The sequence below is a fragment of the Scyliorhinus torazame genome, chromosome 25, assembly GCF_047496885.1.
Source record: "Scyliorhinus torazame isolate Kashiwa2021f chromosome 25, sScyTor2.1, whole genome shotgun sequence".
Lineage (NCBI taxonomy): Eukaryota > Metazoa > Chordata > Chondrichthyes > Carcharhiniformes > Scyliorhinidae > Scyliorhinus > Scyliorhinus torazame.
This window is the reverse complement of record NC_092731.1, coordinates 38,701,470-38,727,954: the sequence shown is the minus strand read 5'-3', so window position 1 is coordinate 38,727,954 and position 26,485 is coordinate 38,701,470. Positions and strand designations below refer to the sequence as shown.

General features: G+C 49.6%; 1 protein-coding gene across 4 annotated transcripts in view; it reads left to right on the top strand.

The window, feature by feature from the left end:
• Positions 1-21,696, top strand: part of LOC140402494 (inositol-trisphosphate 3-kinase C-like) — a 91,977-nt gene extending 70,281 nt beyond the window's left edge. For 2 of the 4 annotated variants that reach the window (XM_072490328.1, XM_072490330.1), the window contains exons 2-7: positions 8,562-8,661; positions 9,291-9,507; positions 11,819-12,023; positions 13,600-13,701; positions 13,893-13,964; positions 15,094-21,696. In XM_072490328.1, the coding sequence (XP_072346429.1) occupies positions 8,562-8,661; positions 9,291-9,507; positions 11,819-12,023; positions 13,600-13,701; positions 13,893-13,964; positions 15,094-15,297 (900 nt within the window). In that variant the 3' untranslated portion in view covers positions 15,298-21,696. Of the gene's footprint in view, positions 1-500; positions 739-8,561; positions 8,662-9,290; positions 9,508-11,818; positions 12,024-13,599; positions 13,702-13,892; positions 13,965-15,093 lie in introns of those variants that run through there. The other 2 variants (XM_072490331.1, XM_072490329.1) reach the window with 2 other exon arrangements.
• Positions 21,697-26,485: the final 4,789 nt, after the last annotated feature.

The following is a 26,485-nucleotide window of genomic DNA, read 5'->3' as shown; positions in this document are numbered from 1 at the left end:
GTTGTGACTGCCGTGTAAGCTCTTTTATCTTAGTGCAATTCGATTATGCACAATCTTCAGTGGGAGGGTGGCATGGTAGCACAGTGGTTAGCACTGTTACTTCACAATGCCAGGGTCCCAGGTTTGATTCTCAGCTTGGGTCACTGTGCGGAGTCTGCGCATTCTCCCCGTGACTGCGTGTGTTTGCTCCGGTTTCCTCCCACAAGTCCCAAACGACGTGCTTGTTAGGTAATGTGGACATTCTGAATTCAGTCTCAGGCGGGACTGGTTGCTGAGTTTTGACTGACACTTGGTGCCCTGATCGTGAGTGAAGTGTGAGTTTAAAAAAACAAGAACAAACCAGCGAGCCAAGGTCGCTTTCTGACATCATCAGTCCTGAGCTGGCGTGCAAGCGTCACTGTCTGTCTCACACGTACTGAGGGGAGTGTCTTAGTGACGTTCCCTGAGACATGGGATAAAACCAGGACTGTGAGGCTGCAGCATGAACTGAGGAGGCACTCCTAGTAGCAGCAGCAGCTGTCTTGCAGCTTTCTCTTTGTTTTTCACAGCGGTCGGTCGTTGTGATTTGGAGTTGATTATTTTTTATCCCCCACCCCCACCCCCCCACCCTTTATACATTGCTGGTCTTGCCTCTGTGCATTCTCCGCCAAAGCGCTCAGCTCTTGTGGATCTGTCATCGGGGATTTGCGATTGCCTGTAGTTGTTGAAACCCACTTTTGCCTGGAGCCTGCCAAATCAGTGAGTAGTGGGGCTTTACCACTGGGTTTTAATCAGCCTGTTCGACACATGGAGAAGGAATGCTCTCGGGCAGCAGGGATCGATAGTTTCACTGGTTGAATTTTGGTTGGTGAAGCTGGTTAACACTTTGTGGGCACCCCCTGCACATGTCGCGATTGTGAAGTGCTGGTGAAGTTCAGTTTAATGGACGTGCTCACAGTGGCCACTCAGGAGGTGACAGGCCTGCCTGAGCTGTGCTCGCTGACCAACTGAGTCACGCTGCTGCTTCAGATTTCACTGAGAATCAAACATATACCAGGGAACTGGAGTCACTGGGTTCCAACCCTCAGGCTACCAGACCGTGATTGCAATCAGTCGGGCAGGGTTTTTGACCGAGTAAATAAGGAGAAACTGTTTCGTGGCAGGAGCGGCAGTAACTATAGGGACACAGATTTTAACATATTATCAAAAGAGCCAGAGTGAAGATGAAGGGAATGCTTTCGCGCGATGATTTGGAAGGCGCTGCCTAATAACTTTCAAATGGGAATTGTGCAAATACTTGGAAGGGAGAAATTTGCAGGCCTTTGGGTAAAGAGCAAAGGTGTGGGATTGATTGGATAACTTTGCCTGTACATGCAACGATCTGTTCTGTATTATTAAGGGGCAGCACTGTTGCTTCACAGCGTCAGGGACCCGGATTCGATTCCTGCTTGGATCACTGTCTGTGCGGAGTCTGCGCGTTCTTCCCGTGTCTGCGTGGGTTTCCTCCGGGTGCTCCGGTTTCCTCCCACAAGTCCCGAAAGACGTACTTGTTAGGTGAATTGGACATTCTGAATTCTCCCTCTGTACCCGAACAGGCGCCGGAGTGTGGTGACTAGGGGCTTTTCACAGTAACTTCATTGCAGTGTTAATGTAAGCCTATTTGCGACACTAATAAAGATTATTTTTCTTATTCTACTGACTTGAATTTCACAGCCTGCCTTGGTGGCATTTCAGCTCATGATCTCTGGCCCATTTCCATAACCACCAGCCCGATGCATTCTTTCTCCATATGGAAAGGAGGCTGCTGATACAGAAACAAAATACTGTGAATGCTGGAAATCTGAAGTGTTCATTGTGGAAGAATTGCGACTATCATACAGATACCAGTTCCGGGAAGCTCGGGATCAGATATGTGCTGGATTTGGGGATTTTAGGTCCTCGGCTTAACATGCACTTATAATACATGAGATAACGTGCGGAAAATATAAAGTATGAAAAGTAAAGAATAAAATCATTTTAATTCAAAATAGCTACCTAGGTCGCCAGCTTTGTAGCCAGTTTTCATGTCCTTCTGGGTTCTGGAATGCCGGATAAGGGGTCTGATGTCTAGCTGATGCTTATTGTTCTGTAGTTATGGCTGTATTATGTTCAACGCAGTGGGGAGGGTGTGGGCAGATCCACACGGTGTGGGAGGCGGAGGAGAGGGAAAATGACCCTCCCCCTTTACCCTGATGTGCTGTGTAGCCATTACAGCAGATTTGTTGCATATGAGGGTAGGGTTCAGGGTCTTGCAAAGTTAGCTCAAGTAGCTGTCCACTTGCATCAGATTGCTTGCTGTGGTGGGCGCAGAGTTTTGCTGGTGCATGGAAGGGGGAGTGAGTCTGACTGATCCAATGCTGGAGGCAGGGCCGCCAGGAGCCAGTTTCACCTATGGCTTGTTCTAGCCATTTCCACTTGGAATGAGTTAGCCCCTATGCTGTAAGAAAGCAGAACTCGGAATGTCGGGGGATGGTAGTGGTGAAGAGACAGCAGGGTCATCCTGCGATAAGCTTTCAGCAGGTTTAGCCTTGTTTTGTGTTCTCGTCCTGTGTGCATTTACACAGCAGCTTTGAGAGTCGGGGTATGTTCTGGTCTCCAGGCTATCACTGGTGGTGGAGATAACGCTGGTGCAAGATGCATGTGCTCCCCTCTTCCACTCAAGGTTTTGCCACGAATCACGGAGTTCCGCAGCCTTCCCCAGCCCTACAAACCTTGGAGATAACTGTGGTCCTCCAATTCTGGCCTCGCGAGCATCCCTTATTTACATCACTGCACCATTGGCAGGTATGCCTTCAGCTGCCTGGACCCTAAGCTCCTAATTCTCTCCCTGAATTGCTCTTTCTTCCTGAATTAAATTTTTTTTAAGAGTACCCAATTCATTTTTTTCAATTTCGGGGCAATTTAGCGTGGCCAATCCACCTACCCGACACATCTTTGGGTTGTGGGGGTGAGACCCACACAAATGTGGGGCGAATGTGCCAACTCCACATGGCCAGTGACCCAGAGCCGGGATCAAACCCGGGTCCTGGGTGCCGTGAGGCAGCTGTACTAACCACTGCGCCACTGTGCTGCCCTCTTTCTTTCTTGATGATGCTTCTTAAAACCTTCCATCTTGATTGGCCATATGCCCTGAAACCTCTTAATGACTTGGTGTCAATTTTTATTTTGACAGTTACTCCTGTGGGATATTTTATTAAGTTAAAACACTATAATGAAATGAAATGAAAATCGCTTATTGTCACAAGTAGGCTTCAAATGAAGTTACTGTGAAAAGCCCCTAGTTGCCACATTCCGGCGCCTGTTCGAGGAGGCTGTTACGGGAATTGAACCGTGCTGCTGGCCTGCCTTGGTCTGCTTTCAAAGCCAGCGATTTAGCCCTGTGCTAAACAGCCTCATCTATAAAGAATGCACATTGTTGTTGAAGGCAGCTCAAATGCATGCTCAGCTGTTTGCTGGCTGCAAGTATAAATCCGAGTTCGGGGTTGTAAGCTAACTGGCTCGTTCAACGTGTCTCGGTGTTTGCTGTGTGAACTTGTCAAACCTGGTAGTTTTACCAGCCTGACGGTCAGCACTGCTCCCCAGGCCCTTTTGAAATCCATGTTCCAGTTCGCAGCTGTGTAGATTGAAAATAAAACCTTCGCTGTGGATGTGGTTTCTGCCAGATTTGCTACAACTTGCGCTGTGTTTATTGTGTTACACAAAAAAAAATCTTGTGAGATCCGCAGAAACCACAAATGGGCTGTAATGGAAAAGATGTGTCATCACTGGTTAGAGGCAGGCTGCAGCAGAGCAGAACCTGTACTCTGCCTGTGCATTGCAGGATGATATCTTGGCGGGTGACGGGCCCAGGATCACACCAGATGGGGGCTGATGTCCGTTCCCCCTCCCCCTGGACCACTGGGAGCTTTTTCTTATTACCATGGCTGACAGAATTGGACTAACGTGTTGCTTTGAGAACAGGCTTCATTCCGACTTATTTCCTGACCCATATTGCAGTCAGAAAGCCAACCTCTTGTCGATTAAATGTGACACTTGGCCGTTCTGCCTGAGTGTTGAGTGAGTGTTCGGAGAATGGCGATGGTCATGCAGCTTCACTCTGTCCACATTCGATGCCACATCCGATGCCACAAGACAGGTTGCAAAGGAAAAGGCAATTCCACCCTTGTCACCTCATCCTTCCATTAAACCCCAGAGTGTTTCCCCCTTCCCTCAGTACCATCTGGGTATTTCACCGTTCCTTATGATTCCAGGCATTCCTCTCCTCTGCTCGACGTGTTCGGTGAGCACTGGCCATTGGATAGTGACGAGGCGCAGCAGTCCTAACTGATGTTTCTCTCTCTCCTCCTCATGCCCTTTTTGTTTCCATCCTGCACCATTTGCCGCCACCCCATTTCCCTTGTTTGCTCTTTCGCCCTCGCTGGAGCTACACTAGCTCCTGGTTAAGCAACGGCTCGATTTTTAAATTTGAATTTTAAAGATTCAAGTTTTTTAATCTTTCCGTGGTCTCCATAAGACATAGGAACAGAATTAGGCTACTTGGCCCATCGGGTCTGCTCTGCCATTCATTCATGGCTGATATTTTTCTAATCCCCATTCTCCTGCCTTCTCTCCATTGCCCCTGATCTCCTTATTAATCAAGAACCGATCAATCTTTGCCTTAAGGACACTCCACAGCCTTGTGCGGCAAAGAGTTCCACCGATTCACCACCCTCTGGCTGAAGAAATTCTTCCTCATCTCTGTTTTAAAGGATTGTCTCTTTAGTCTGAGATTGTGTCCTCTGCTTCTAGTTTTTCCTACAAGTGGAAACATTCTCTCCACATCCACTCTATCCATATATCCACTCTATCCATAGGCCCTATCTCTGTAATCTCCTCTAGCCCCGCAACCCTCTGATCTGTCCGCACTCCTCTAATACTGTCATCTCGAGCATCATAGCTGGGTGTGCCCTCAACCTGCCATGGGTTTAAGCTCTGGAATGCCTTCCATAAATCTCTCGGTCTTATAGGAGGAAAGAGAGTCAGTCTTTAAAACCCACCTTTTAGACCAAGCTCTGGGTGATCAGTCCTTATATGTACTCGTGTGTTGGTGTCAAATTTTGTTTGATAACACTCGTGCGAGGCACCATGGGACACTTTACTATGTCAAAGGTGCTATATAAATAGAAGTTGTTGTTGGGATGGTCTTGTCTGTGTCACTCAGCTATGAACATCTACTTGGGATACGAAGGGAGCAACACCCCCGAGCCTTAGGATTACCTTGGTACAAAGCTGAACTGTGCGAGAATGGTGCAGCAGAGGGAGAAAGCTGCTGCCTGATGAAGCAGCAGGCCGCCCAACAAAGGAATGCTACGCTATGGACATGTTCCAGTTCATTGCCCGTCTTCTCAACATAAGGGAGCCTCGCTGTCTCTTAGAGTTCCGATCTTGCGTGCATGAGACATTCCTCCTGTACTGTGTAATGGCACCAATGGGTCTGCTGCAATCCGGAAAATCTTCACATGATGAAACGTGCAAAGTATCGGGTCCCAGAAGAGGACATCACAAGAGTTGGCATCCCGCCATCTGTGCTAAAATACACAGCGGTGCACTTAATGTTGCACCCAAAGTGTGAAACATCCAAAAGTGCTTCACGTGTCGATTACGTGTGAAAAATGGCTGATTTATTCAGTCAAACATTTGAAATAATCGATTGGGCTGCTGTTTAATGGGTCAAACTGGTTGGCCACAGAGCCTATGGTGCCTGCCCACTGCAAGATGTCGAGGGAACAGTTAATGAGACTGAGCTTACAGCAGCCAGGGATCATACTCCATACCTCATTCGGCAAGAACTTGTATTTATATAGTACCTTTATTGTAATAAAATGTTTTGAGGTGCTTCACAGGAGCATTATCAACAAGATTCGACACTAAGTCCCTTAAAGCAATACTAGGGACCAAATGTTGGCCAAAGAGAGATTTTAAAGAGTGTCTTAATGAGGGTTGAGAGGGTAAGGAGGGAATTCCAGAGCTCGGGCACAACCAGCTGAAGGCATGGCCACCAATGGCTAGTTGGCTTCAAAAGGCAATTTGTTCACTCGACACCCAGCCAAGCCCAATCTTTCATTTGCCCAACACCCCTTATTAATCAAGAACACTCAGTGACTTGGCCTCTACAACCTACTGCGGCAAAGTTCAACAGATTCACCACCCTCTGCCTGAAGAACCTCTTCATCTCAGTTTTAAAGGATCGTCCCTTGAGTCTGAGGCCGTGCCCTCTGCTTCTAGTTTTCCTACTAGTGGAAACATCCTCTCCACGTCCACTCTATCCAGGCCTCCCAGTATCCTGTGAGTTTCACTGAGATCTCCCCTCACCCGAATACTGTTGAACTTTAATGAGTCTGTTAATGAGTCAGGAACTGGCTGAAATGCAGCAGAGAGATGGGTTGGGTGTTTGTTAGTGAAAGTTGTTGCACAGTGTGTTATAGGGGTGGCAGGAATAGGATCTGGTTAAGGGACATTCACTTGTGGTTAATTAATGCTTTTTGTCCAGGAGGGTTGAAATTTGCTGGTCTGTTCAGACCTGGATCAACATTCAACTCTTCCCAGTTATTGTAAATAATCTGGACCCAGGAGCGAAGAAGAACAATTTCAACATGTGCAGGAGGTACACAAATCGTGTGTGGAGGAATTAAGTAATGGGATGCAATGTTAGTAGGTGACAGAAAAATGTCACTGAATGCAGCATGTGAGAGATTGCGTGCGCACGTGTCCATACTGCTACGCGGGGGACTGCCCATGTGGTGGGTGAGAGAGACAGCTCATGTTATTTGGGACACTTGCACATGACAGGCTGAGCTGGAAGAGGAGACACCACATTGTGAACAGAAGTGTCTGCGTTGGCGGTGCTGGGATGACATGCGTGGCAATTGTTCAGGCAGAACATGTAGCATGTGTTAGCGGCAGTCACTGGAAATCGAACATGTGGTTACATAAACACTTCCTTCTTGGCATCTTAGGGCAGCACGGTAGCATTGTGGATAGCACAATTGCTTCACAGCTCCAGGGTCCTAGGTTCGATTCCGGCTTGGATCACTGTCTGTGCGGAGTCTGCACATCCTCCCCGTGTGTGCGTGGGTTTCCTCCGGGTGCTCCGGTTTCCTCCCACAGTCCAAAGATGTGCAGGTTAGGTGGATTGGCCATGATAAATTGCCCTTAGTGTCCAAAATTGCCCTTAGTGTTGGGTGGGGTTACTGGGTTATGGGGATAGGGTGGAGGTGTTGACCTTGGGTAGGGTGCTCTTTCCAAGAGCCGGTGCAGACTCGATGGGCAGAATGGCCTCCTTCTGCACTGTAAATTCTATGATCTATGATCTTGTACTGAGAATACCAGCTCTGTTGAGGAAATCTGCCTGTGCTTAACTTTCGAGTAGTGACTTTACGGTCTCTGTAAAGAGGTTGTGTAATTTGTGTGTTCATACCTGGGTTTAGAAGTAGCTGGGTTAGGTTTGTTGGTGCAGAACACAAACGAATGCTACAATTTTCAATTGTGATCTTGGCTGTGAGTCCTCAAAAGTTTTTTTAAAAAGACAGCTTAAATACTCCCAGGCTGCAAACACTCCAGTTTGACAGCTTCCTGGGGCCGAGGGCACAGTTCAATGCTCCTGTTTTCCCTGCTGTTTGCGTATCCTGGTTTATAGTTATGTCTCACTTTTTCAACTAAAGGCAAAGGTGAGGGAATGTTGAACTACTGTTCTCAGCATTGCTCATCATCGCCTGAGGCCCTGGTAAAGACTGAGGCAGATGTTCCTGAGGGGGATGGGGGGAGGCGGCAGGACTGTTTGAAGTTTGAGGAAAATTCAGAGGGGCATTAACCTCAGCAGTGTCAACACACACACGCGCACACACACAGAGGGATGGGCCTATCTGTCACTGCTGATAATGATACACTGATTTGTTAATAGTGCAAGCTTCTAACAGAACTGTAAGCCTCAATTCTTGTTTTGAAATTCCTCCGTGGCCTTGCCTTCTGCCATTTCTGCAACCTCCTCCTTCAACCCCACAGCCCTCGCGAGATCACTGCGCTCCTCCAATTCCAGCCTCTTGTGCGACAGATTTTCTTTACTCTATCATTGAATGCGGCCTGTACAGTCGCTGGATACACAGCCAGTTACTTGGTGCTGAAATATATCACTGTAATTCAAAATATGGAACAGCCTTGCAGCTGCCAAAGCTGTGTAATTTCCTCCCTAAACACCTCCATCTCTCTCTCCTTCAAAACCCCCTGTTTTAACTAAGCTTCGGGCCATTTGTCCTCCTGTCTCTTTATGTAGATCGACATCAAATTTTGTCACACCTGTCAAGTACCTGGGGCTGTTTTACTGTGTTAAAGAGACTAAATAAGTACCTGTTTTTCTTGTTATCATTTGCATTGCTGGCTGCGTTATCTGCAGGATAGGGTGAGGATGCTTGGGGGAGGGACATTGGTGACCATGTGTGGGGGGGAAGGTCACTCCAGTGAATGTCATGTGCATTTTCTTTTTGTCAAAACTGAATTTCCTTTTGCAGAGCGGGAAGTGGAAGAGGCTGAAGACCATGGTGCACTGGTCCCCCTTTGTTGTGTCCTTCAGGAAGCGCTATCCTTGGGTGCAGTTAGCAGGCCATGCAGGTAAGCCACCCTGGATACTCACCGTGCAGCTCCCCCATCTGCCCAGGAGAATGGCTGGCAGAGAAAGGCTCCTCCAATAGTTCGCAGGATGAATGTGCCCCCTGGGATGGTACTGAGTCGAGCTTGTTTGATCACAGGCTGCATCATTGGGAGTGATGGACTGTCTGGAGTGGGGGAGGGGAGCTTGAGGGGAAGGATTCCCCCTCCTGATCACTGTTTTCATTAGCTTGTACTGGAGAAGTCTGCCTTTTGTGAGGACAAGAATCGGACTCTACTGTGATGCCCCTTGTGGATGAGCAGCCTGGCATTGCCCCATTCAGCTTGCAGCTGAAACATGTCCACTTTGGTGCCAGCAGGCAGTGCAGCGCAAGGAGCAAGCAGTGCCTGATGAATGGGACTGACCGACCACACGGGATTCAGTACTCTGTCTTGATGCTGTCCTGTGAAAATGGGAAATGCAGCCAGGCTGGTGTCGCCTCATCTTTCGCAGGACAATAACCGGTTGGGGGAGGGAGGGGGGGGGGGCGCTTCTGTACATTAAGCTGACCAGCTGGGGAAGGGGAGCAACAGAAGTGTGAAATGTTGGAAGGATGACGAATGGCGTTCACAAAGCTGCCTGTTTGTTTCAGGTAACTTTAAAGCTGGCGATTATGGAAAGATCCTGAAGAAGTACTGTGAGTGTGAGCATCAGTGCCTGGAGTCCCTGATGAAGGATCCGTTGTTGCGACCCTATGTACCAGGCTATTACGGAGTGGTGGACAAGGATGGCGACAGCTACAATCAGATGGATGACTTGTTGTCAGAGTTTGACTCCCCCTCAATCATGGACTGTAAGATGGGGGTGAGGTGAGTTGAACAGTTAACACTCTGCACGTTAACGCATTGAATGGGCTTTAAAATATGAAGTGCCAGTGGGGTGATGTGTCCTTTTGCTGAAAACTCCTTTAGTTCTCTTGCCCTCTCCGATCTCTGTGACCTTGCCTGCCCCGCTTGCCTGCCTGCCTCACCCTGGCCAGCCCCGCCTGTTCTCCTTCAGTTCCAGACTTCCCTCCCTGGCGCTGTGAGGCAACAGGTGTTTTAAAACCTCCTTTTGACCTGGCTTTTGGCCATCTGTCGTAATATCACCGGATGTAGCTCGTCAGATTTTTGCTTCAAAATTCTTGCACCTTGGGATGATTTTATTTGGTTAAAGGTGTTATGTCAATGCAAGATGTTGCTCTGTCTCAGAATTTTACATCCTGGGGGTGGCCCGGTGGCGCAGTGATTAGCACTGCTGCATCACGGCGCCAAGGATCCGGGTTCGAAACTCGGCCCTGGGTCACGGTCCGTGTGGAGTTTGACATTCTTCCCGTGTCTGTGTGGGTTTCACCCCACAACCCAAAGATGTGCAGGGTAGGTGGATTGGCCACACTAAATTGCCCCTTAATTGGAAAAAATTAATTGGGTACTCTAAATTTACAAAAAAAAGAATTTTACATCCTGGTAGACAGGATCCAGATTTGATCTTGTCTGCACGGTTAGTAATTTTTGGCCGAGAGGTTGCAATTTGACCGTGTGCCCTAGGGGGTTAGTGTGTGGAAACTCTGTCACTTGCTCGTGTCTTTTGCTGGAAAACAAGCTCGGATGGAAGGCGAGCATTAATTGTGATTCCCCTGTGGGCGAACAGCTTATTAAGAATAGCTGTCTAGGTTCACGTGGAAAATGAGCACTTGGGTGAGGTGCAGGCCAATTGCTCCAAAAGGGGGACACACATCCCAGGCAGAGCATCTTTCAGTGAGAAAGAGGAGAGGATGCGAACTCTCATCTCTGATATCACCAACTCCCTGTGGAGTTTTCAAATGCCCTTCTCTCCCTCCGTCTTTGATTGTTCCAACCTGGATAATAGCTGTCAAACTTGTGGAAAAACTAGATGGCTGTTGTGAAATAGTGTGTCACAACATCGAGGAACATTTCCTTAAAGTGTGAGGCTCACAGCACGCTCAACACCTGACCAGAAGGCAAATGTGTGGTCTGCGAAGCAACTTCAAACTTTCCACTCTGCCGCAATTAAAGGCATGGCATTCTGTCTCCTCTTACGCCACGGCTCGTTTCTTAGTTAACCTGCCCAATTCTCCGTCATTGACAGGTTGACAGGTCCAAACTCACAAAGGTGAGAGCAGTGAAGGGAGCGGTGCCATGTTTAGCTGCACACCCTGTGTTTGTTTAGCTGTTTCACATACCCAGCTGCGTGATTTCAGCCCCCCCCCCCCAACCCAAACACGTTACTGACTTGCTTTTTCGTAATGTACAGTGTTTATCAACCAAAGCACCGTGTTCATACAGGCCCATTGAAAACAATTCTTTGCGGTCACAGTCAGAAATATTCCAGCCATGTGGAGATTTAATTAACTCCGACTCGCCCCATTGTGTGCCAGCCCTTCACCAATGCCTCCCCACCGCCCAGAGAATAAATTGTGGGGAAAAGAATAACTAGAGACCATCAAGTCCCCAAGGAATCCAATTGGAAATTCGGAAGCAGCCTCTCTACCCAGAGAGTGATGAGAATGTGGAACTCGCTCCCACACGGGGAGGTCGAAGTCAATAGTATCAATCTATTTAAGGGGGAACCGGACAAGCAGATGAGGGAGAAGAGAATAGAGGGTTAGGATGGTAAATTTAGATGAGGAAAGTGGCAAGGAGGTGTGAGTGGAGCATAAAGACCAGCATGGACTAGTTGGGCCAAATGGCCTGTTTCTGCTTGTGTGTCGTGTGCAATGTAATCAGTCAGAATTTCACACTGAGCCACACGAGGAGATATTTGTGCCGATCTCCAAAGCTTCACAAAGGGATGTTCACAGAAACACCTTAAAACGGGCGGGGGGGGGGGGGGGGGGGGGGGCGGGGCAGATAGATACTTTGCAAGATTATTCCAGGGCTTTGTCACTCGTGGAGTCATGGAAATTCAGGAATAGCAAGAGGCCAGAATTGCAAGACCGCAGAGATCTTGGGGGGTGGGGGACGGGACGGACTGAGATTGAGGACGAGGAGAGACGACAAAGAGATTTGAACAGGAGGACAGGTACGGCAGACATCTCTTGTGAGTCGCAGTTGATATTTTTGGTGCTTGCCTTGTCGATTCGTATTTTCCTGACACTGGATTCCAAATTTGCTATTGAAGGACGTATCTTGAGGAGGAGTTGACCAAAGCTCGGGAGAAGCCCAAACTGCGGAAAGACATGTACGAGAAGATGATCGCAGTGGATCCAAATGCACCCACGCAGGAGGAGCACGAACAGAAAGCGGTGTTGAAGCCACGTTACATGCAGTGGCGGGAGACGCTCAGCTCGACTGCAACCCTAGGGTTCAGGATAGAAGGCATCAGGGTAAGTGGATGAGCTTGATCAGGCCAGTCAGCCTCCAGTGCTGGCAAAAAACATGCTGAAGAAGCAAAAGCAGAGGAGTAACATTGCTGAACTGTGACCTAACTGCATACAACCACCATTGCCCCATATCCCTTATCGCCTGTGGTAACGAAAGCCCGCCCCTGTCAGTTTTAACATTAACAAATGGCCCAGCACCAAATGCCATTAGCTGAAGATAATTCCAAATTTCTCTTCTCTGTGCTGTGTAGAAGTGTTTCCTAATTTCACCCCTGAAAGATCTTTCGACACTTGTCACCTATTCCTAGACCCCCGATCAGTAGAAATAGCCTTGCTCTACCTTTCCTCTCTATTCCCCCTTGATAGCTTTTTCATGATGAAGGGCTTATCCAATGAGGAAAGATTGAACAGGCTGGGCCCAGATATCCATTGGAGTTTAGAAGAATGGGAAGTGATCTTATTGCAATATGTAGGATTCTGAGGGGGGTCGACAGAGTGGACACCCGGAGGTTATTCCGACTTCAGGAAGACAAGAAAGTGGAGCTGAGACCACAACCGATCAGCCATGATCATATTAAATGGTGGAACAGGCTTGAAAGGCCAAATGCCCTATTCCTCCCCGTCCCATGTTCCTATCTTGAAAATTTATGCCCTCTCGCTTGACCTGCTAAATTCCAAGGCATTTCTTTGTGAAATGTCTTCTCGTCATTTAACCCTTGCATTCCAGGTCTGATTGCATTGAATCTATCTTGCACTTGCTCCAAGGCCAGTATATCCTTCTGAAAGTGTAGTGCTCAGGACTGAGTAGTCCTGTGTTCGCCCAGTCAGGGAATGGTTTTAGAACATAAGAACTAGGAGCAGGAGTAGGCCATCTGGCCCCTCGAGCCTGCTCCACCATTCAATGAGATCATGGCTGATCTTTTGTGGACTCAGCTCCACTTTCCGGCCCGAACACCATAACCCTTAATCCCTTTATTCTTCAAAAAACTATCTATCTTTATCTTAAAATTTAATGAAGGAGCCTCTACTGCTTCACTGGGCAAGGAATTCCATAGATTCACAACCCTTTGGGTGAAGAAGTTCTTCCTAAACTCAGTCCTGAATCTACTTCCCCTTATTTTGAGGCTATGCCCACTAGTTCTGCTTTCATCCGCCAGTGGAAACAACCTGCCCGTATCTATCCTATCTATTCCCTTCATAATTTTATATGTTTCTATAAGATCCCCCCTCATCCTTCTAAATTCCAACGAGTACAGTCCCAGTCTACTCAGCCTCTCCTCGTAATCCAATCCCTTCAGCTCTGGGATTAACCTAGTGAATCTCCTCTGCACACCCTCCAGTGCCAGTACGTCCTTTCTCAAGTAAGGAGACCAAAACTGAACACAATACTCCAGGTGTGGCCTCACTAACACCTTATACAATTGCAGCAGAAATTGAGGAGGTTAACAGGGAAAGAGGAGGTCAGAGGACATGGTGGAGGGTGAGAAGGCGGGGGGTCATCAGTCCCAGCTGCAGGGCATTTCTATCTGTTGTTGACTCTGCTCCGATCTCCAGTTTAAGAGTTCTTTCATTCCCCCAGAAGGCTGATGGCTCCTGCAGCACAAGCTTCAAGAAAACCAGGCTCAAAGAGGAGGTTATGGAGGCACTGGAAGATTTTGTGGACAACAATAGAAACATCCTGGTAACTATTTCCCCTCCGTTACTACATTCATTGAAGCCTAAGATTCTCAACATCACGTCAGAGATCACAGTTTCCTCCAGATTCTCGCTCCCTCCCTCTCAATAGTCTGGATGGTTTAGGTAGCATGCTGGTACCTTTACCTCCACCCTGGCTGTGTGCGTTGCTAATGTTCCTGTTTGTCCTGTTTGCAGAGAAACTACTTAACTCGATTGAAAGAACTGAGGACAGCGCTGGAGGGCTCCGAGTTCTTCAACACGCATGAGGTAATGGGCGTTCCCTGCCTGTCCACAGCTTGGCGCACTGAGCCCAGTCAGCTAAGATGTTTCTAAAACCAAAGCCACCTCAAAGGTTCACAGCCGATAAAGCTCAGTAACCCTAGCAGCAGCTGGAAAGGATAAATAAACTTTCAGAGTTTGTGACACTTTCAGAATCGAAGGCATCTGTCCAGATGCTGAAGGAACTAACTTTGGTTTTTTTATCAGATTATGTGGGGCAGGGGCACGTCTCTGCCTCATGATCTTGATTTGGGCGCCTCCACATGTCGGTTCTTCAGAATGCTGAGGTGTCAGCCTGCGACTCCTGCTCTCGGGCTTGGAGTTAGGGAGACACTTACCTCGTGTGTCTCCATTTCATGTCATTGCCCTGTTGCCAGGGTTTGAGGCTTGGCAACAATTGGAGATGATTATTGCCCCGGACACCTCAGTGGCTGGCTGGGTGGAGGTGGGAGTGTGCGGTTCCCCAACACTTGGTCACGCATATGCTGTAGATTTCTCAGCAGTTGGATTTGGAGACTCTCCAATCCATCGATTCACCTATCAGATTCCTGATCGAAAGAACTTGTGCCATTATGCTGGTTAACCATGGGGTGCATTGCAGTCACGGTCCAGTCCCTCCTCTGGGGCCCACTTGAGCTGGGGCTCGACTGATGGCACTCTGTTTCTTTTACCCTTCCCTCCCGAACAGCAGTGTGGGTGCACCTTCACCACACAGACTGCAGCGGTTCAAGGTGGACGCTCACCGCCACCATCTCTGGGGTATGGCAGTAAATTTGGACCAAGAGTTAGCCGCATTCTGAAAATACATTGAAAGGAGGCGTATTATCAATGGTCTTGCCTGCCCTTTTGGACTGAGGTGATGGGAAATTGTGAATCTTTGGAATTCTCTATCCCAGAGGGTTGTGGATTCTCCACCATTGACTGTGTTCAACACTCCGATCGATGGGTTCTGGATGCAACGGGAATGAAGGCAATTTGGGATAAGTGTGAGAAAGTGGAGTTGAGATAGATGATCAGCTATGAACCTATAGCAGTGTAGTTTGATGTGCTTAAAGCCTACTTGTATTTTTTCTATTTCTGACTGGAATTGTCTCCCTCTTTGTTCCCTTGCTTCCAGGTGGTGGGAAGTTCTCTCCTCTTTGTCCATGACAAGTCCGAGCTGGCCAAGGTTTGGATGATTGACTTTGGGAAGACGGTGCTGTTACCCGACCACGAGACGCTGAACCACAGGGTGGCCTGGGTGGAGGGCAATCGGGAGGATGGCTACCTGTGGGGCATGGACAACCTCATCAACATTATCAGCCAAATGGTGGAAGGGTGACTGGTTCCGGCAACCCTCGGGACTTCCATTCTCAGCCGGCCAAGTCTGCCACTGATAGGGTGAAGCGTCGCCCCTTGCACGGGGAGTGACGTGGTTGGACTCCTCTCTGGAAACTCCTTTTTTCACTCCCCGTAACCTCCGACTGGATCTGAAGCTCAGTGCAGTAACCGAGGAGGGTGGCAGCGGCGTCACTCGTTTGGGAGGCTGGTTTGGGGGGGGGCGGTGGCGTGGGTTTAAAAAATAAATGAGCGATGAAAGCTAAGCCGAGTGCCCGCTTGCCAATTCCGGGGTTTGATGTGCTGTGAAAGTTGTCATTCCTGAGCGCCGTACCTGCCCTCTGACCTCTGCAGGTGGGGAACGGAAAAGGGGACTTTGAAATTTGAACTATGGACACTGCTCCCTGTGGGTTGGTGCAGAGCAGACGTCATGACTGGTTGAGCCAGCGAACACTTTTTTTTCAAATGTGCGACTTGAGCAGAAACACTGGAGAGAGGCAGAGATATTTCTGATTGATTCCTCGGTCTGTTCATAATGTTTTTTAAAGAATGCAGAACAGAATAACTGACCAACCTTCCACTGACCTGCGCGCAGCTGTGACCCCCGTACAGATTAGAAATACTTTTCTGTTCTTTATCGATTTGCCAAATTCGGGTCCCGTGTGATGTGCAACAGAATTTCCCTCTTGGTCAACTCCTCCCGCCCCAGGCCGGTGGGCTCCGCACTGCACTAATAAACGCAGGAGAGACCCCCAGGCAGTGGGGGGAGAGAGAGGGAGAGCAACTTTTTTTTTTAAATTGAAAGAAATCTCTAAACCTGCCATGAACATCAGGTGTGGTGGGAGGGAGGGCAGCACGGTGGCACAGTGGTTAGCACTGCTGCCTCACGGCGCCGAGGTCCCAGGTTCGATCCCGGCTCTGGGTCACTGTCCGTGTGGAGTTTGCACATTCTCCCCGTGTCTGCGTGGGTTTCACCCCCACAACCCAAAGATGTGCAGGGTGGGTGGATTGGCCACGCTAAATTGCCCCTTAATTGGAAAAAATGAATTGGGCACTCTAAATTTATTTTAAAAAGTGGTGGGGGGGGGAGAGGGTGAGCTAAGCAGGAAGTATGAAATAGAGAGCATCCATGCAAACAATTTCATTTTAATCTGATTCCACGTTCCCACTGATTCCTCCTACATCTGCTGTGTCTCTCCGTGTTCAGGGAGAGGGCGTCCCTTGCACTCTGCTGTTCAGTTTACTGGTGAGGGCGGATTGTGCACCAAATCCTGCGGGGACGTGAGGACATTCATCGGCAAAGGAGATTGGTGAGAGTGGGGGCGAGGGAGGTTAAGCAGGAGTGCAGAGATTTCCGATCTCGTTTCCGGCTCTCTCTTGGAATGTGGCACTTGAGGGCCGAGGGTTCCTGCCTTCAGCCTGAGAGCCCCAGAGGACAGGGCAGAGTAAGTGCTCGTGTGGTCTTGTCACTTAGAGCTCACAGTTCGTGTGGCTGTCAGCCCTGGGCAGTGCCATTAGACTGTGTGGATAGTGCCCCTCACAACTCATCTAAATGTGAATAATGTTGCATCAATGAGCCCATTCAGTCCAATCCATCTGACCTGGCTCTTTGCAAATATTTTCAATTACCCTCTGGAGGCTCCTGTTCAATCTGCATCCAACAACTTATCAGACAGCACATTCCAAATCCTGACCACTCGTTGCAGTTTCCACAGTTTGTGGTGGCACACCTGCCTATGACCAGCTAAAAGCAAAACCAAAACAATTCTCGCTGTTGTGTCGGGAAGGTTTACACAATGTTAGCCCACTTGGTGTGTAAACAGGCTTAGAGTCCGCAGCACTGACATCGGGGATGTGGAAGGCGAGAGTCGGTTTATACTGTGGGGTCTGTCCTGCGGGGCCTATTTTTGGGGGGCTGAAGAGAGTGGAGCAGGTTTCATCTGATTATTTCTCTTGTTTCTGATCAGATTTGTTCCTTCTGCTGGCCCATCGTGCTGCTCTACCAGGGCATAAACACTGCCACACATGCTCCTGCACTCAGGAGATGGGATCGCTTCTGGAAAGTTGCTACCTTATTGGATGGACAGCTCGGAACGCTCTTTAGTTCTGGGAAATGTGTATGCAGAACTTGACACCCGATGGCCCGTCCTAATACAGTGGAGAGAGAGTCAGTGACCCCAGACTGAGGTTGGGTAGACTGTGGGTCTCTCACTGTCCAGTGCTGCTGTTCACTGATTCGGGGAGGCAGGTGCCATCTGAGGCTGGGCTTAGCAACCATACGTTTAAAAAGTGTTCCTCCCTGAGCTCTTCCAAAGCATCGGGACTTGAGAGTTTGGAATGGGAAGTGCTCCTGGGAAAGTCTCTCACGCTGTTTGAAGTGGGTGAAAGTGCAGATTCCAAACACTCCCAAAGTGTTAACTGGAACTTCCAAGTCAAATAAAACGGGGGATCCATTTGGTGGTGATGGGGAGAGAAGCACTGAGTTTGAATGGGTCTCCAATCTGGAATGCAAAGGTATGTTCCCAGTTCTGGACTGGCTGTTGTATTTCGCTGCATTTCAGTGTCTCCCGAGTCTTATGTGAGCTGCTTCAATATACAGGATGCGGTACAGCTAAAACCAGGTCCAACCAATGGAGTTTTCATCCCCCCCCCCCTCTCGACACTGATTCAATCGATTCGTCCTGGGAGCAAACTGGATTTTTTTTTCAAACACAGGAAAGCATTTATGTCTCAATCCATTTAAGCTTGTGCTCTTCAGCCCTGTCCAATAGGACAGTGTGAAACTGGGATCCTGGATCCTTGTGCGTGGCATCTGTGTGCAAGGAGTGATTGTGACCAGGTGCCTAGGCCACCCTCAGCAGCAGACAGACTCAGCTACAGTCCAGTCCTGACTCCATCGGGCTCAAAGCTTCATTTTAGAACCTCACCCATTTGGGGCCACAGTAGCAGCAGAAACTCTGCATGTTCAGCATCCATTCGCTGACCCTGCAGCAAACTGCATTTTTATTTTTCCCTTGATGAGCAGAAACCTGACTAAAGTGACAAGGGAAGAATTGACACTCGAGATACTACGGGGGTGGTGACCGAATTTCAGAGATCATTTCCAATTGTCTTTTTACTGACGTGGATCAGTATCTACCAGCTGTGTGTGATAGATCCATGAGGGAACCCTGCAACCTGGTGTGATAGATCTCTGTGCCCTCGTGCGATAGATCCCCAAGGGATTCCTGTAACCAATGTGATAGATCAACGAGGGATCTCTGTGCCCTGGTCTATTGGATCTCCCTGAGGGATCCCCGTGCCTCAATGTGATCGATCCTTAAGGGATCTCTGTGCCCTGGTCTGTTGGATCCCTGAGGGATCCCCGTGCTTCAATGTGATCGATCCTTAAGGGATCTCTGTGCCTTGGTGTGACAGATCCCCAAGGGATCTCCGTGCCCTGGTGTGACAGATTCCCGAGGGATCTCCATGCCCTGGTGTGACAGATTCCCGAGGGATCTCCATGCCCTGGTGTGACAGATCCCAGAGGGATCTCCGTGCCCTGGTGTGACAGATCCCCGAGGGATCTCCGTGCCCTGGTGTGACAGATCCCCTAGGGATCACTGTGCCCTGGTGTGACATCCCTGAGGGATCTCCGTGCCCTGGTGTGACAGATCCCCGAGGGATCTCTGTGCCCTGGTGTGACAGATCCCTGAGGGATCTATGTGCCCTGGTCTGTTGGATCCCTGAGGGATCTCTGTGCCCTGGTGTGACAGATCCCAGAGGGATCTCTCTGCCCTGGTCTATTGGATCCCTGAGGGATCCCCGTGCCTCAATGTGATCGATCCTTAAGGGATCTCTGTGCCCTGGTCTGTTGGATCCCTGAGGGATCCCCGTGCCTCAATGTGATCGATCCTTAAGGGATCTCTGTGACCTGGTGTGACAGATCCCCGAGGGATCGCTGTGCCCTGGTGTGACAGATCCCCGAAGGATCTCCGTGCCCGGGTGTGACAGATCCCTGAGGGATCTCCGTGCCCTGGTGTGACAGATCCCAGAGGGATCTCTGTGCCCTGGTGTGACAGATCCCTGAGGGATCACTGTGCCCTGGTCTGTTGGATCCCTGAGGGATCCCCGTGCCTCAATGTGATTGATCCTTAAGGGATCTCTGTGCCCTGGTGTGACAGATTTCCAAGGGTTCTCCGTGCCCTGGTGTGACAGATCCCCGAGGGATCTCTGTGCCCTGGTGTGACAGATCCCAGAGGGATCTCTGTGCCCTGGTGTGACAGATCCCCGAGGGATCTCTGTGCCCTGGTGTGACAGATCCCCGAAGGATCTCCATGCCCTGGTGTGACAGATCCCTGAGGGATCTCTGTGCCCTGGTGTGACAGATCCAAGAGGGATCTCTGTGCCCTGGTGTGACAGATCCCTGAGGGATCTCTGTGCCCTGGGGTGTTGGATCCCTGAGGGATCTCTGTGCCCTGGTGTGACAGATCCCCGAGGGAAACCTCTGCCCTGGTGTGACAGGTCCCCGTGGGATCTCTGTGCCCTGGTGTGACAGATCCCCGAGGGATCTCTCTGCCCTGGTGTGACAGATCCCCGAGGGATCTCTCTGCCCTGGTGTGACAGATCCCTGTGCCCTGGTGTGACAGATCCCCGAGGGATCTCTGTGCCCTGGTGTGACAGATCCCTGTGCCCTGGTGTGACAGATCCCCGAGGGATCTCTGTGCCCTGGTGTGACAGATCTCCGAGGGATCTCTCTGCCCTGTTGTGACAGATCCCCGAGGGATCTCTCTGCCCTGGTGTGACAATCCCCAAGGGATCCCTGTGCCCTGGTGTGACAGATGCATGATGGGTCTGGATGGTAACGTTTTGTGTTGTGCAGTGAAAATGCCTCTCTGCCTGCATCTCTCCACTGAAAATCCGATGACAGCACTGAAATATCAGGACAAAATAATCCTCTTAATGGCAGAATTGAGCTCAGTCATTGTAAATATTTCTGATGTCTTACCTTGTTCAGTGGGGTCCTGCCTTATATGTAAAAATCTGTTGTACTATACAAGGCCTGTGTACATTGAATCCCAACTGCAATGTGTCTCAACTGAATATGTTTTCTGCTGTACACCTTTCTGGACAAGGTTTATTAAATTCAATATTTGGCTGTAGTCTGGGGCGGAGAGAACGGCTGCAGAATGGAACATAACCAGTTCAGCAGTGTTGTGCTGGAACCGGCTTTATTGCCAGGAAGCTCTTTTTGGTTCTTTCATGGGATGTGAGCGGTGCTGGCAAGTCCAGCATTGTTGCTCATCCCTAACTGCCCTTGAGTTCTTGGAGGACCAACACATCATTTATTGTTCAAACAAGAATTGTGGACATTACCCCCTGGGACTGGCTGAACCCATCGAGTTTCTCCTTTCAGGGCCACCAGTGATCTTGACACAAGGTGGTCAGAGTTGATCTGAGCTCTCTCTCTTTCCCCCACCTTTCCTCCACAGACAGCAGGAAGGGGTTTATTGAGCATTAATCATTAATAAGCCCCAGGTCCGTTGTGGCCACAATTCGGAAACTTCTTGTGTTCAGGGAGGTGGAAGCATTGAATGCCACCAGGCCCTTAAAAATCGCAGTTTAATCTTCGACACTTTTGGAATTGTTTTCCTCCAAGTCCTAGCTGCCATTGAGGTTGGAAGTTTTTGGGTGCTGGATTCTGCCTGTCCCTGGCCAGCACCGTGTTGCAGTTTGGCACCTGGCCTGAGTCAGGACTTGATGCTGATCAGAGAGCGTGGGCGCTTGGCTTTGTGCAGAATCCACCTAACAGCTGCAACGAAACGGCGGCAGAACCGATGGGAGGGCGGTTCTCCTCAATTACTGCAAGTCCGACTGTGCTCACAAGCACTGCACAGATAGCAGATGCCTGTGGTCGGAGGACTAAGAGCTCCCCAGAGCTCCCCTCTGTCTGCCAAGTGGGTGGAGGAAGGGCACAAGGACATGACTCCTGCCCTCAAACCCAATTGATGAGTGGATTCTTTACAGTCCCAGACTCGGAGATTTCTGTCAGTGAAACATCGACTAGCCAACCAGATTGACCCAAACTCCCAGCACAGACTGTCCCACTCCCAGCGTTCACTATTTCCCCTGCAAATTGAGGGTCTCTCCCACCCCTCCCATTTGTAACATTGAGGTCTCACCTTGTGGCTCCCAAATACACTCAAGCACACAGTTTACAAAGCTATCCTTGAAAAAGTGTTAACCTCTCTGTTTATCTTCGTGTTTATAACCAATTGCTGGAAGATACTGGAATCTGCATGTTTTTATAATTTATATTGCATTAAAGTTGTATTGCTGGATTAATTTGCATACAATGTCAACTAGCCAATTCTTTGTCATAATAAACTTGCCTCTCAACGGGGATTTCTACCTATTTACACAACTGTGCCCATCTGTTTCATATTCTAAAATGTTTTAACTTGCTAAATCGCTGGCTTTGAAAGCAGACCAAGGCCGGCAGCGCGGGTTCAATTCCCGTACCAGCCTCCCTGAACAGGCGCAGGAATGTGGTGACTAGGGGCTTTTCACAGTCACTTCATTTGAAGCCTACTTGTGACAATAAGAGATTTTCATTTTCATTTCATTTCAACACCCTTGTTCACTCACTCTCACACCCACTCCCCTGCCCTCAGACATAAAACTGGCTAAAGACTGTCACAGTAACTGTAGCTTACAGCCTGTCCTCTGAATTATATCCAGGCATCCGGTTTGCTATTCAACTGTTGGTGGAGGGAAGCCAATACAGCTGTCTGGACAATCTAGAGGGGAGGTGAGACATTGCTTCACCTTGGGTAGGGGGTTTAGATTTGGAGTAAAAAACTCTCTGTACTATCCCCATCAAACACTCCCAGGGCAGGGACAGCACGGGGTTAGACACAGAGTAAAGCTCCCTCTACACTGTCCCCATCAAACACTCTCAGGACCGGTACAGCACGGGGTTAGATACAGAGTAAAGCTCCCTCTACACTGTCCCCATCAAACACTCCCAGGACAGGTACAGCACTGGGTTAGATACAGAGTAAAGCTCCCTCGACACTGTCCCCATCAAACACTCCCAGGACAGGTACAACTCGGGGTTAGATACAGAGTAAAGCTCCCTCTACACTGTCCCCATCAAACACTCCCAGGACAGGTACAGCACGGGGTTAGATACAGAGTAAAGCTCCCTCTACACTGTCCCCATCAAACACTCCCAGGACAGGTACAGCACGGGGTTAGATACAGAGTAAAGCTCCCTCTACACTGTCCCCATCAAACATTCTGAGGACAGGTACAGCACGGGGTTAGATACAGAGTAAAGCTCCCTCAACACTGTCCCCATCAAACACTCCCAGGACAGGTACAGCACGGGGTTAGATACAGAGTAAAGCTCCCTCTACACAGTCCCCGTCAAACACTCCCAGGGCAGATAAAGTGACAGATGAGATGCAGAATAAAGCTTCCTCTATACTGTCCCCTTCAAAAGACTCACAGGGCAGGTACAGCGTGTGATGAGATACAGAATAAAGCTTCCTCTACACTGTCCCCATCAAACACTCCCAGGACAGGTACAGCACGAGGTTAGATAAAAGAATAAAGCTCCGTGTGCAACATCTATAAGACACACTGCAGCAACTCACCAAGGCTCCTTGAGAGCACCTCAATCTGCACCCTCTACCACGTAGAAGAACAAGGGTATTAGATGTATAGGAACACCATCACCTACAAGTTCCCCTCCAAGCCACTCACCACCCTGACTGGGAAATATATCGCCGTTCCTTCACTGTCGCTGGGTCAAAATCCTGGAATTCCTAAAAACAAAATGCACCTCCATGGTTGAAGAAGGTGGCTGACCACAACCATCTCGAGGCAATGAGGAATGGGCAATAAGTGCTGGTCCAGCCAGCAGTGCTTACATCCCATGATAACACTCCCAACAGGTACAGCACGGGGTTTGATACAGAGTAAAGCTCCCTCTCCACTGTCCCCATCAAACACTCCCAGGACAGGTACAGCACGGGGTTAGATACAGAGTAAAGCTCCCTCTACACTGTCCCCATCAAACACTCCCAGGACATGTACAGCATGAAGTTAGATACAGAGTAAAGCTCCCTATACACTGTCCCCATCAAACACTCTCAGGACAGGTACAGCACGGGGTTAGATACAGAGTAAAGCTCCCTCTACGCTGTCCCCACCAAACACTCCCAGGACAGGTACAACTCGGGGTTAGATACAGAGTAAAGCTCTCTCTCCACTGTCCCCATCCAACACACCCAGGACAGGTACAGCACAGGGTTAGATACAGAGTAAAGCTCCCTCTACACTGTCCCCATCAAACACTCCCAGGACAGGTACAGCACGGGGTTAGATACAGAGTAAATCTCCCTCTACACTGTCCCCATCAAACACTCCCAGGACAGGTACAGCACGGGGTTAGATACAGAGTAACGCTCCCTCTACACTGTCCCCATCAAACACTCCCAGGACAGGTACAGCACGGGGTTAGATACAGAGTAAAGCTCCCTCTACACTGTCCCCATCAAACACACCCAGGACAGGTACAGGACGTCATTAAATACAGATTAAAGCTCCCTCGACACGGACCCATCAAACACTCCCAGGACAGATACAGCACGGGGTTAGATACAGAGTAAAGCTCCCTCTACACTGCCCCCATCAAACATTCCCAGGACTGGGCAGCACGGTGGCGCAGCGGTAGCACTGCAGTCTCATTGCGCCGAGGTCCCAGGTTCGATCCTGGCTCTGGTCACTGTCCGTGTGGAGTTTGCACGTTCTCCCCGTGTTTGCGTGGGTTCCGCCCCCACAACCCAAAGATGTGCAAGGAGGTGGATTGAACATGCTAAATTGCCCCTTAATTAGAAAAAATTAATTGGGTACTCTAAATTTATAAGAAAAAAAAAACATCCCTGGACAGGTACAGCACGGGGTTAGATACAGAGTAAAGCTCCCTCTACACTGTCCCCATCAAACACTCCCAGGACAGGTACAGCACGGGGTTAGATACAGAGTAAAGCTCCCTCTACACTGTCCCCAACAAACACTCCCAGGACAGGTACAGCACAGGGTTAGATACAGAGTAAAGCTCCCTCTACACTGTCCCCAACAAACACTCCCAGGACAGGTACAGCACGGGGTTAGATACAGAGTAAAGCTCCCTCTACACTGTCCCCATCAAACACTCCCAGGACAGGTACAGCACGGAGTTAGATAAAGATACAGCAAGGCTCAATCTTCACCAGGTTTGTCCATGCGTGAGCTGATTAGCCTATGTGAGAGAGAAACAGTCTCTGACAATCAGGGTTCATTGGTGGCAGTAAGAGTGCTGGGGAGAGAATGGGGGAAAGTATATTTATATGTGAGAGAGTGAGTGAGAGGATGAATGTGTGAGAGAGTGAATGAGAGGGTGAATGTGTGAAAGGGGCAGAAGGGGAGTTTGTGTATGTGTGAGAGAGTGAGTTTGTGCGCGTGAGGGTGGGAGACTGTGGGAGACTGATAACAGTGAGTGAGTTAGTGTGCGCACGAGAGGGAGGGAGAGTGTGTGAGAGACTGAATGAGAGAGTGAGAAAGTGTTGCGAGTGGGAGACAATGAGTGAGAGAGGAAGAGGGAGAGTGTGAGCAAGAGTGTGTGAGAGGATCGCTTCAGGGCTTTTTGGCGAAGATGAGCGTGGGATCAGGTGTAATGCCTGGATCTGGTATGTCTCTATTGTGGAGACCATGAAATTGGATTCAGTTGAATTGGTTTCTGGAGCAGGCAAGGAGCTGGATTAGGGGTTCGCCCCTGTCCACACTCGGAGCTCTGGCTTTGTAACTCTGAGAAAGTAATGGATTAAAAAAAAGTGTGAGAGGGAGACTGAATGAGTGTGAATTAGAGGGAGAGGGTGTGAATGTGTACCCGCGAGTGAGAGCGCCTGCTATGAGAGAGCGTGCGTGTGTGAGGGAGAATGCGTGAGTGAGGGAGAGCTTGTGAGACTCGTGAAAGGAAGAGTGAGGGAGAGCATGTAAGAGAGGGAGAGAATGCATGAGTGTGGGAGAGTGTGATACGGAGAAAGTGTGGGAGAGAGTGAGTCTGAGGGGGAGTGTGTGTGTGAGGGAGAATGTGAGTGTGTGAGGGAGAGAGTGTGAGTGTGTGAGAGAAAGAAAGTGTGAGTGTGTGACAGGAAGAGTGTGAGAGAGGGAGAGGGTGAGAATGTATGAGAGAGGGAGAGAGTGTGTGTGAGAGAGGGAGACGTGAGAGAGCAAGAAAATGTGAGAGAGAGGGAGAGAGTGTGTGAGGGGAGAGAGTGAAAGAGGGAAAGTGTGAGAGAGGGAGAGTGTGTGTGAGAGAGAGAGGGAGAGGGAGAGAGTGAAAGAGGGAGAGGGAGAGAGTGAAAGAGGGAGAGTGTATGTGAGGGTGTGTGAGAGAGAGTGAGTGTGTGTGAGAGGGAGAGAGTGAAAGAGGGAGAGTGTGAATGTGAGAAGGAGACAGTGAGTGTGAGAGGGAGAGTGTGTGTGTGAGAGTGTGAGAGGGAGAGAGGGAGTGTGAGAGGGAGAGAGGGAGTGTGAGAGGGAGAGAGGGAGTGTGAGAGGGAGAGTGTGAGAGGGAGAGAGAGTGTGTGAGAGGGAAAGTGTGTGAGAGGGAGAGAGTGTGTGAGAGGGAGAGAATGAGTGTGAGAGAGGGAGAGTGTGAGGGAGAGAGTGAGTGTGAGAGGGAGTGTGTGTGAGGGAGAGAATGAGTGTGTGAGAGGGAGAGTGTGAGAGAGGGAGAGTGTGTGTGAGAGAGGGAGAGAGTGTGTGTGAGAGGGGGTGTGTGAGAGGGAGAGAGAGTGAGAGGGTGTGTGTGAGGGAGAGAGGGAGTGTGTGAGAGGGAGGGAGTGAGTGTGAGAGAGGGTGTGTGAGGGAGAGAGCGTGTGTGAGAGAGGGTGTGTGTGAGAGGGAGACAGTGAGTGTGTGAGAGGGAGAGAGTGAGTGTGTGAGAGGGAGAGTGTGAGAGAGGGAGAGAGTGTGTGAGAGAGGGAGAGAGTGTGTGTGAGAGGGTGTGTGTGTGAGAGTGAGAGAGTGAGTGTGTGAGAGGGAGGGAGAGTGTGTGAGAGAGAGGGAGAGAGTGAGTGTGAGAGGGTGTGTGTGAGGGAGAGAGTGTGTGTGAGAGAGGGTGTGTGTGAGAGGGAGAGAGTGAGTGTGTGAGAGTATGA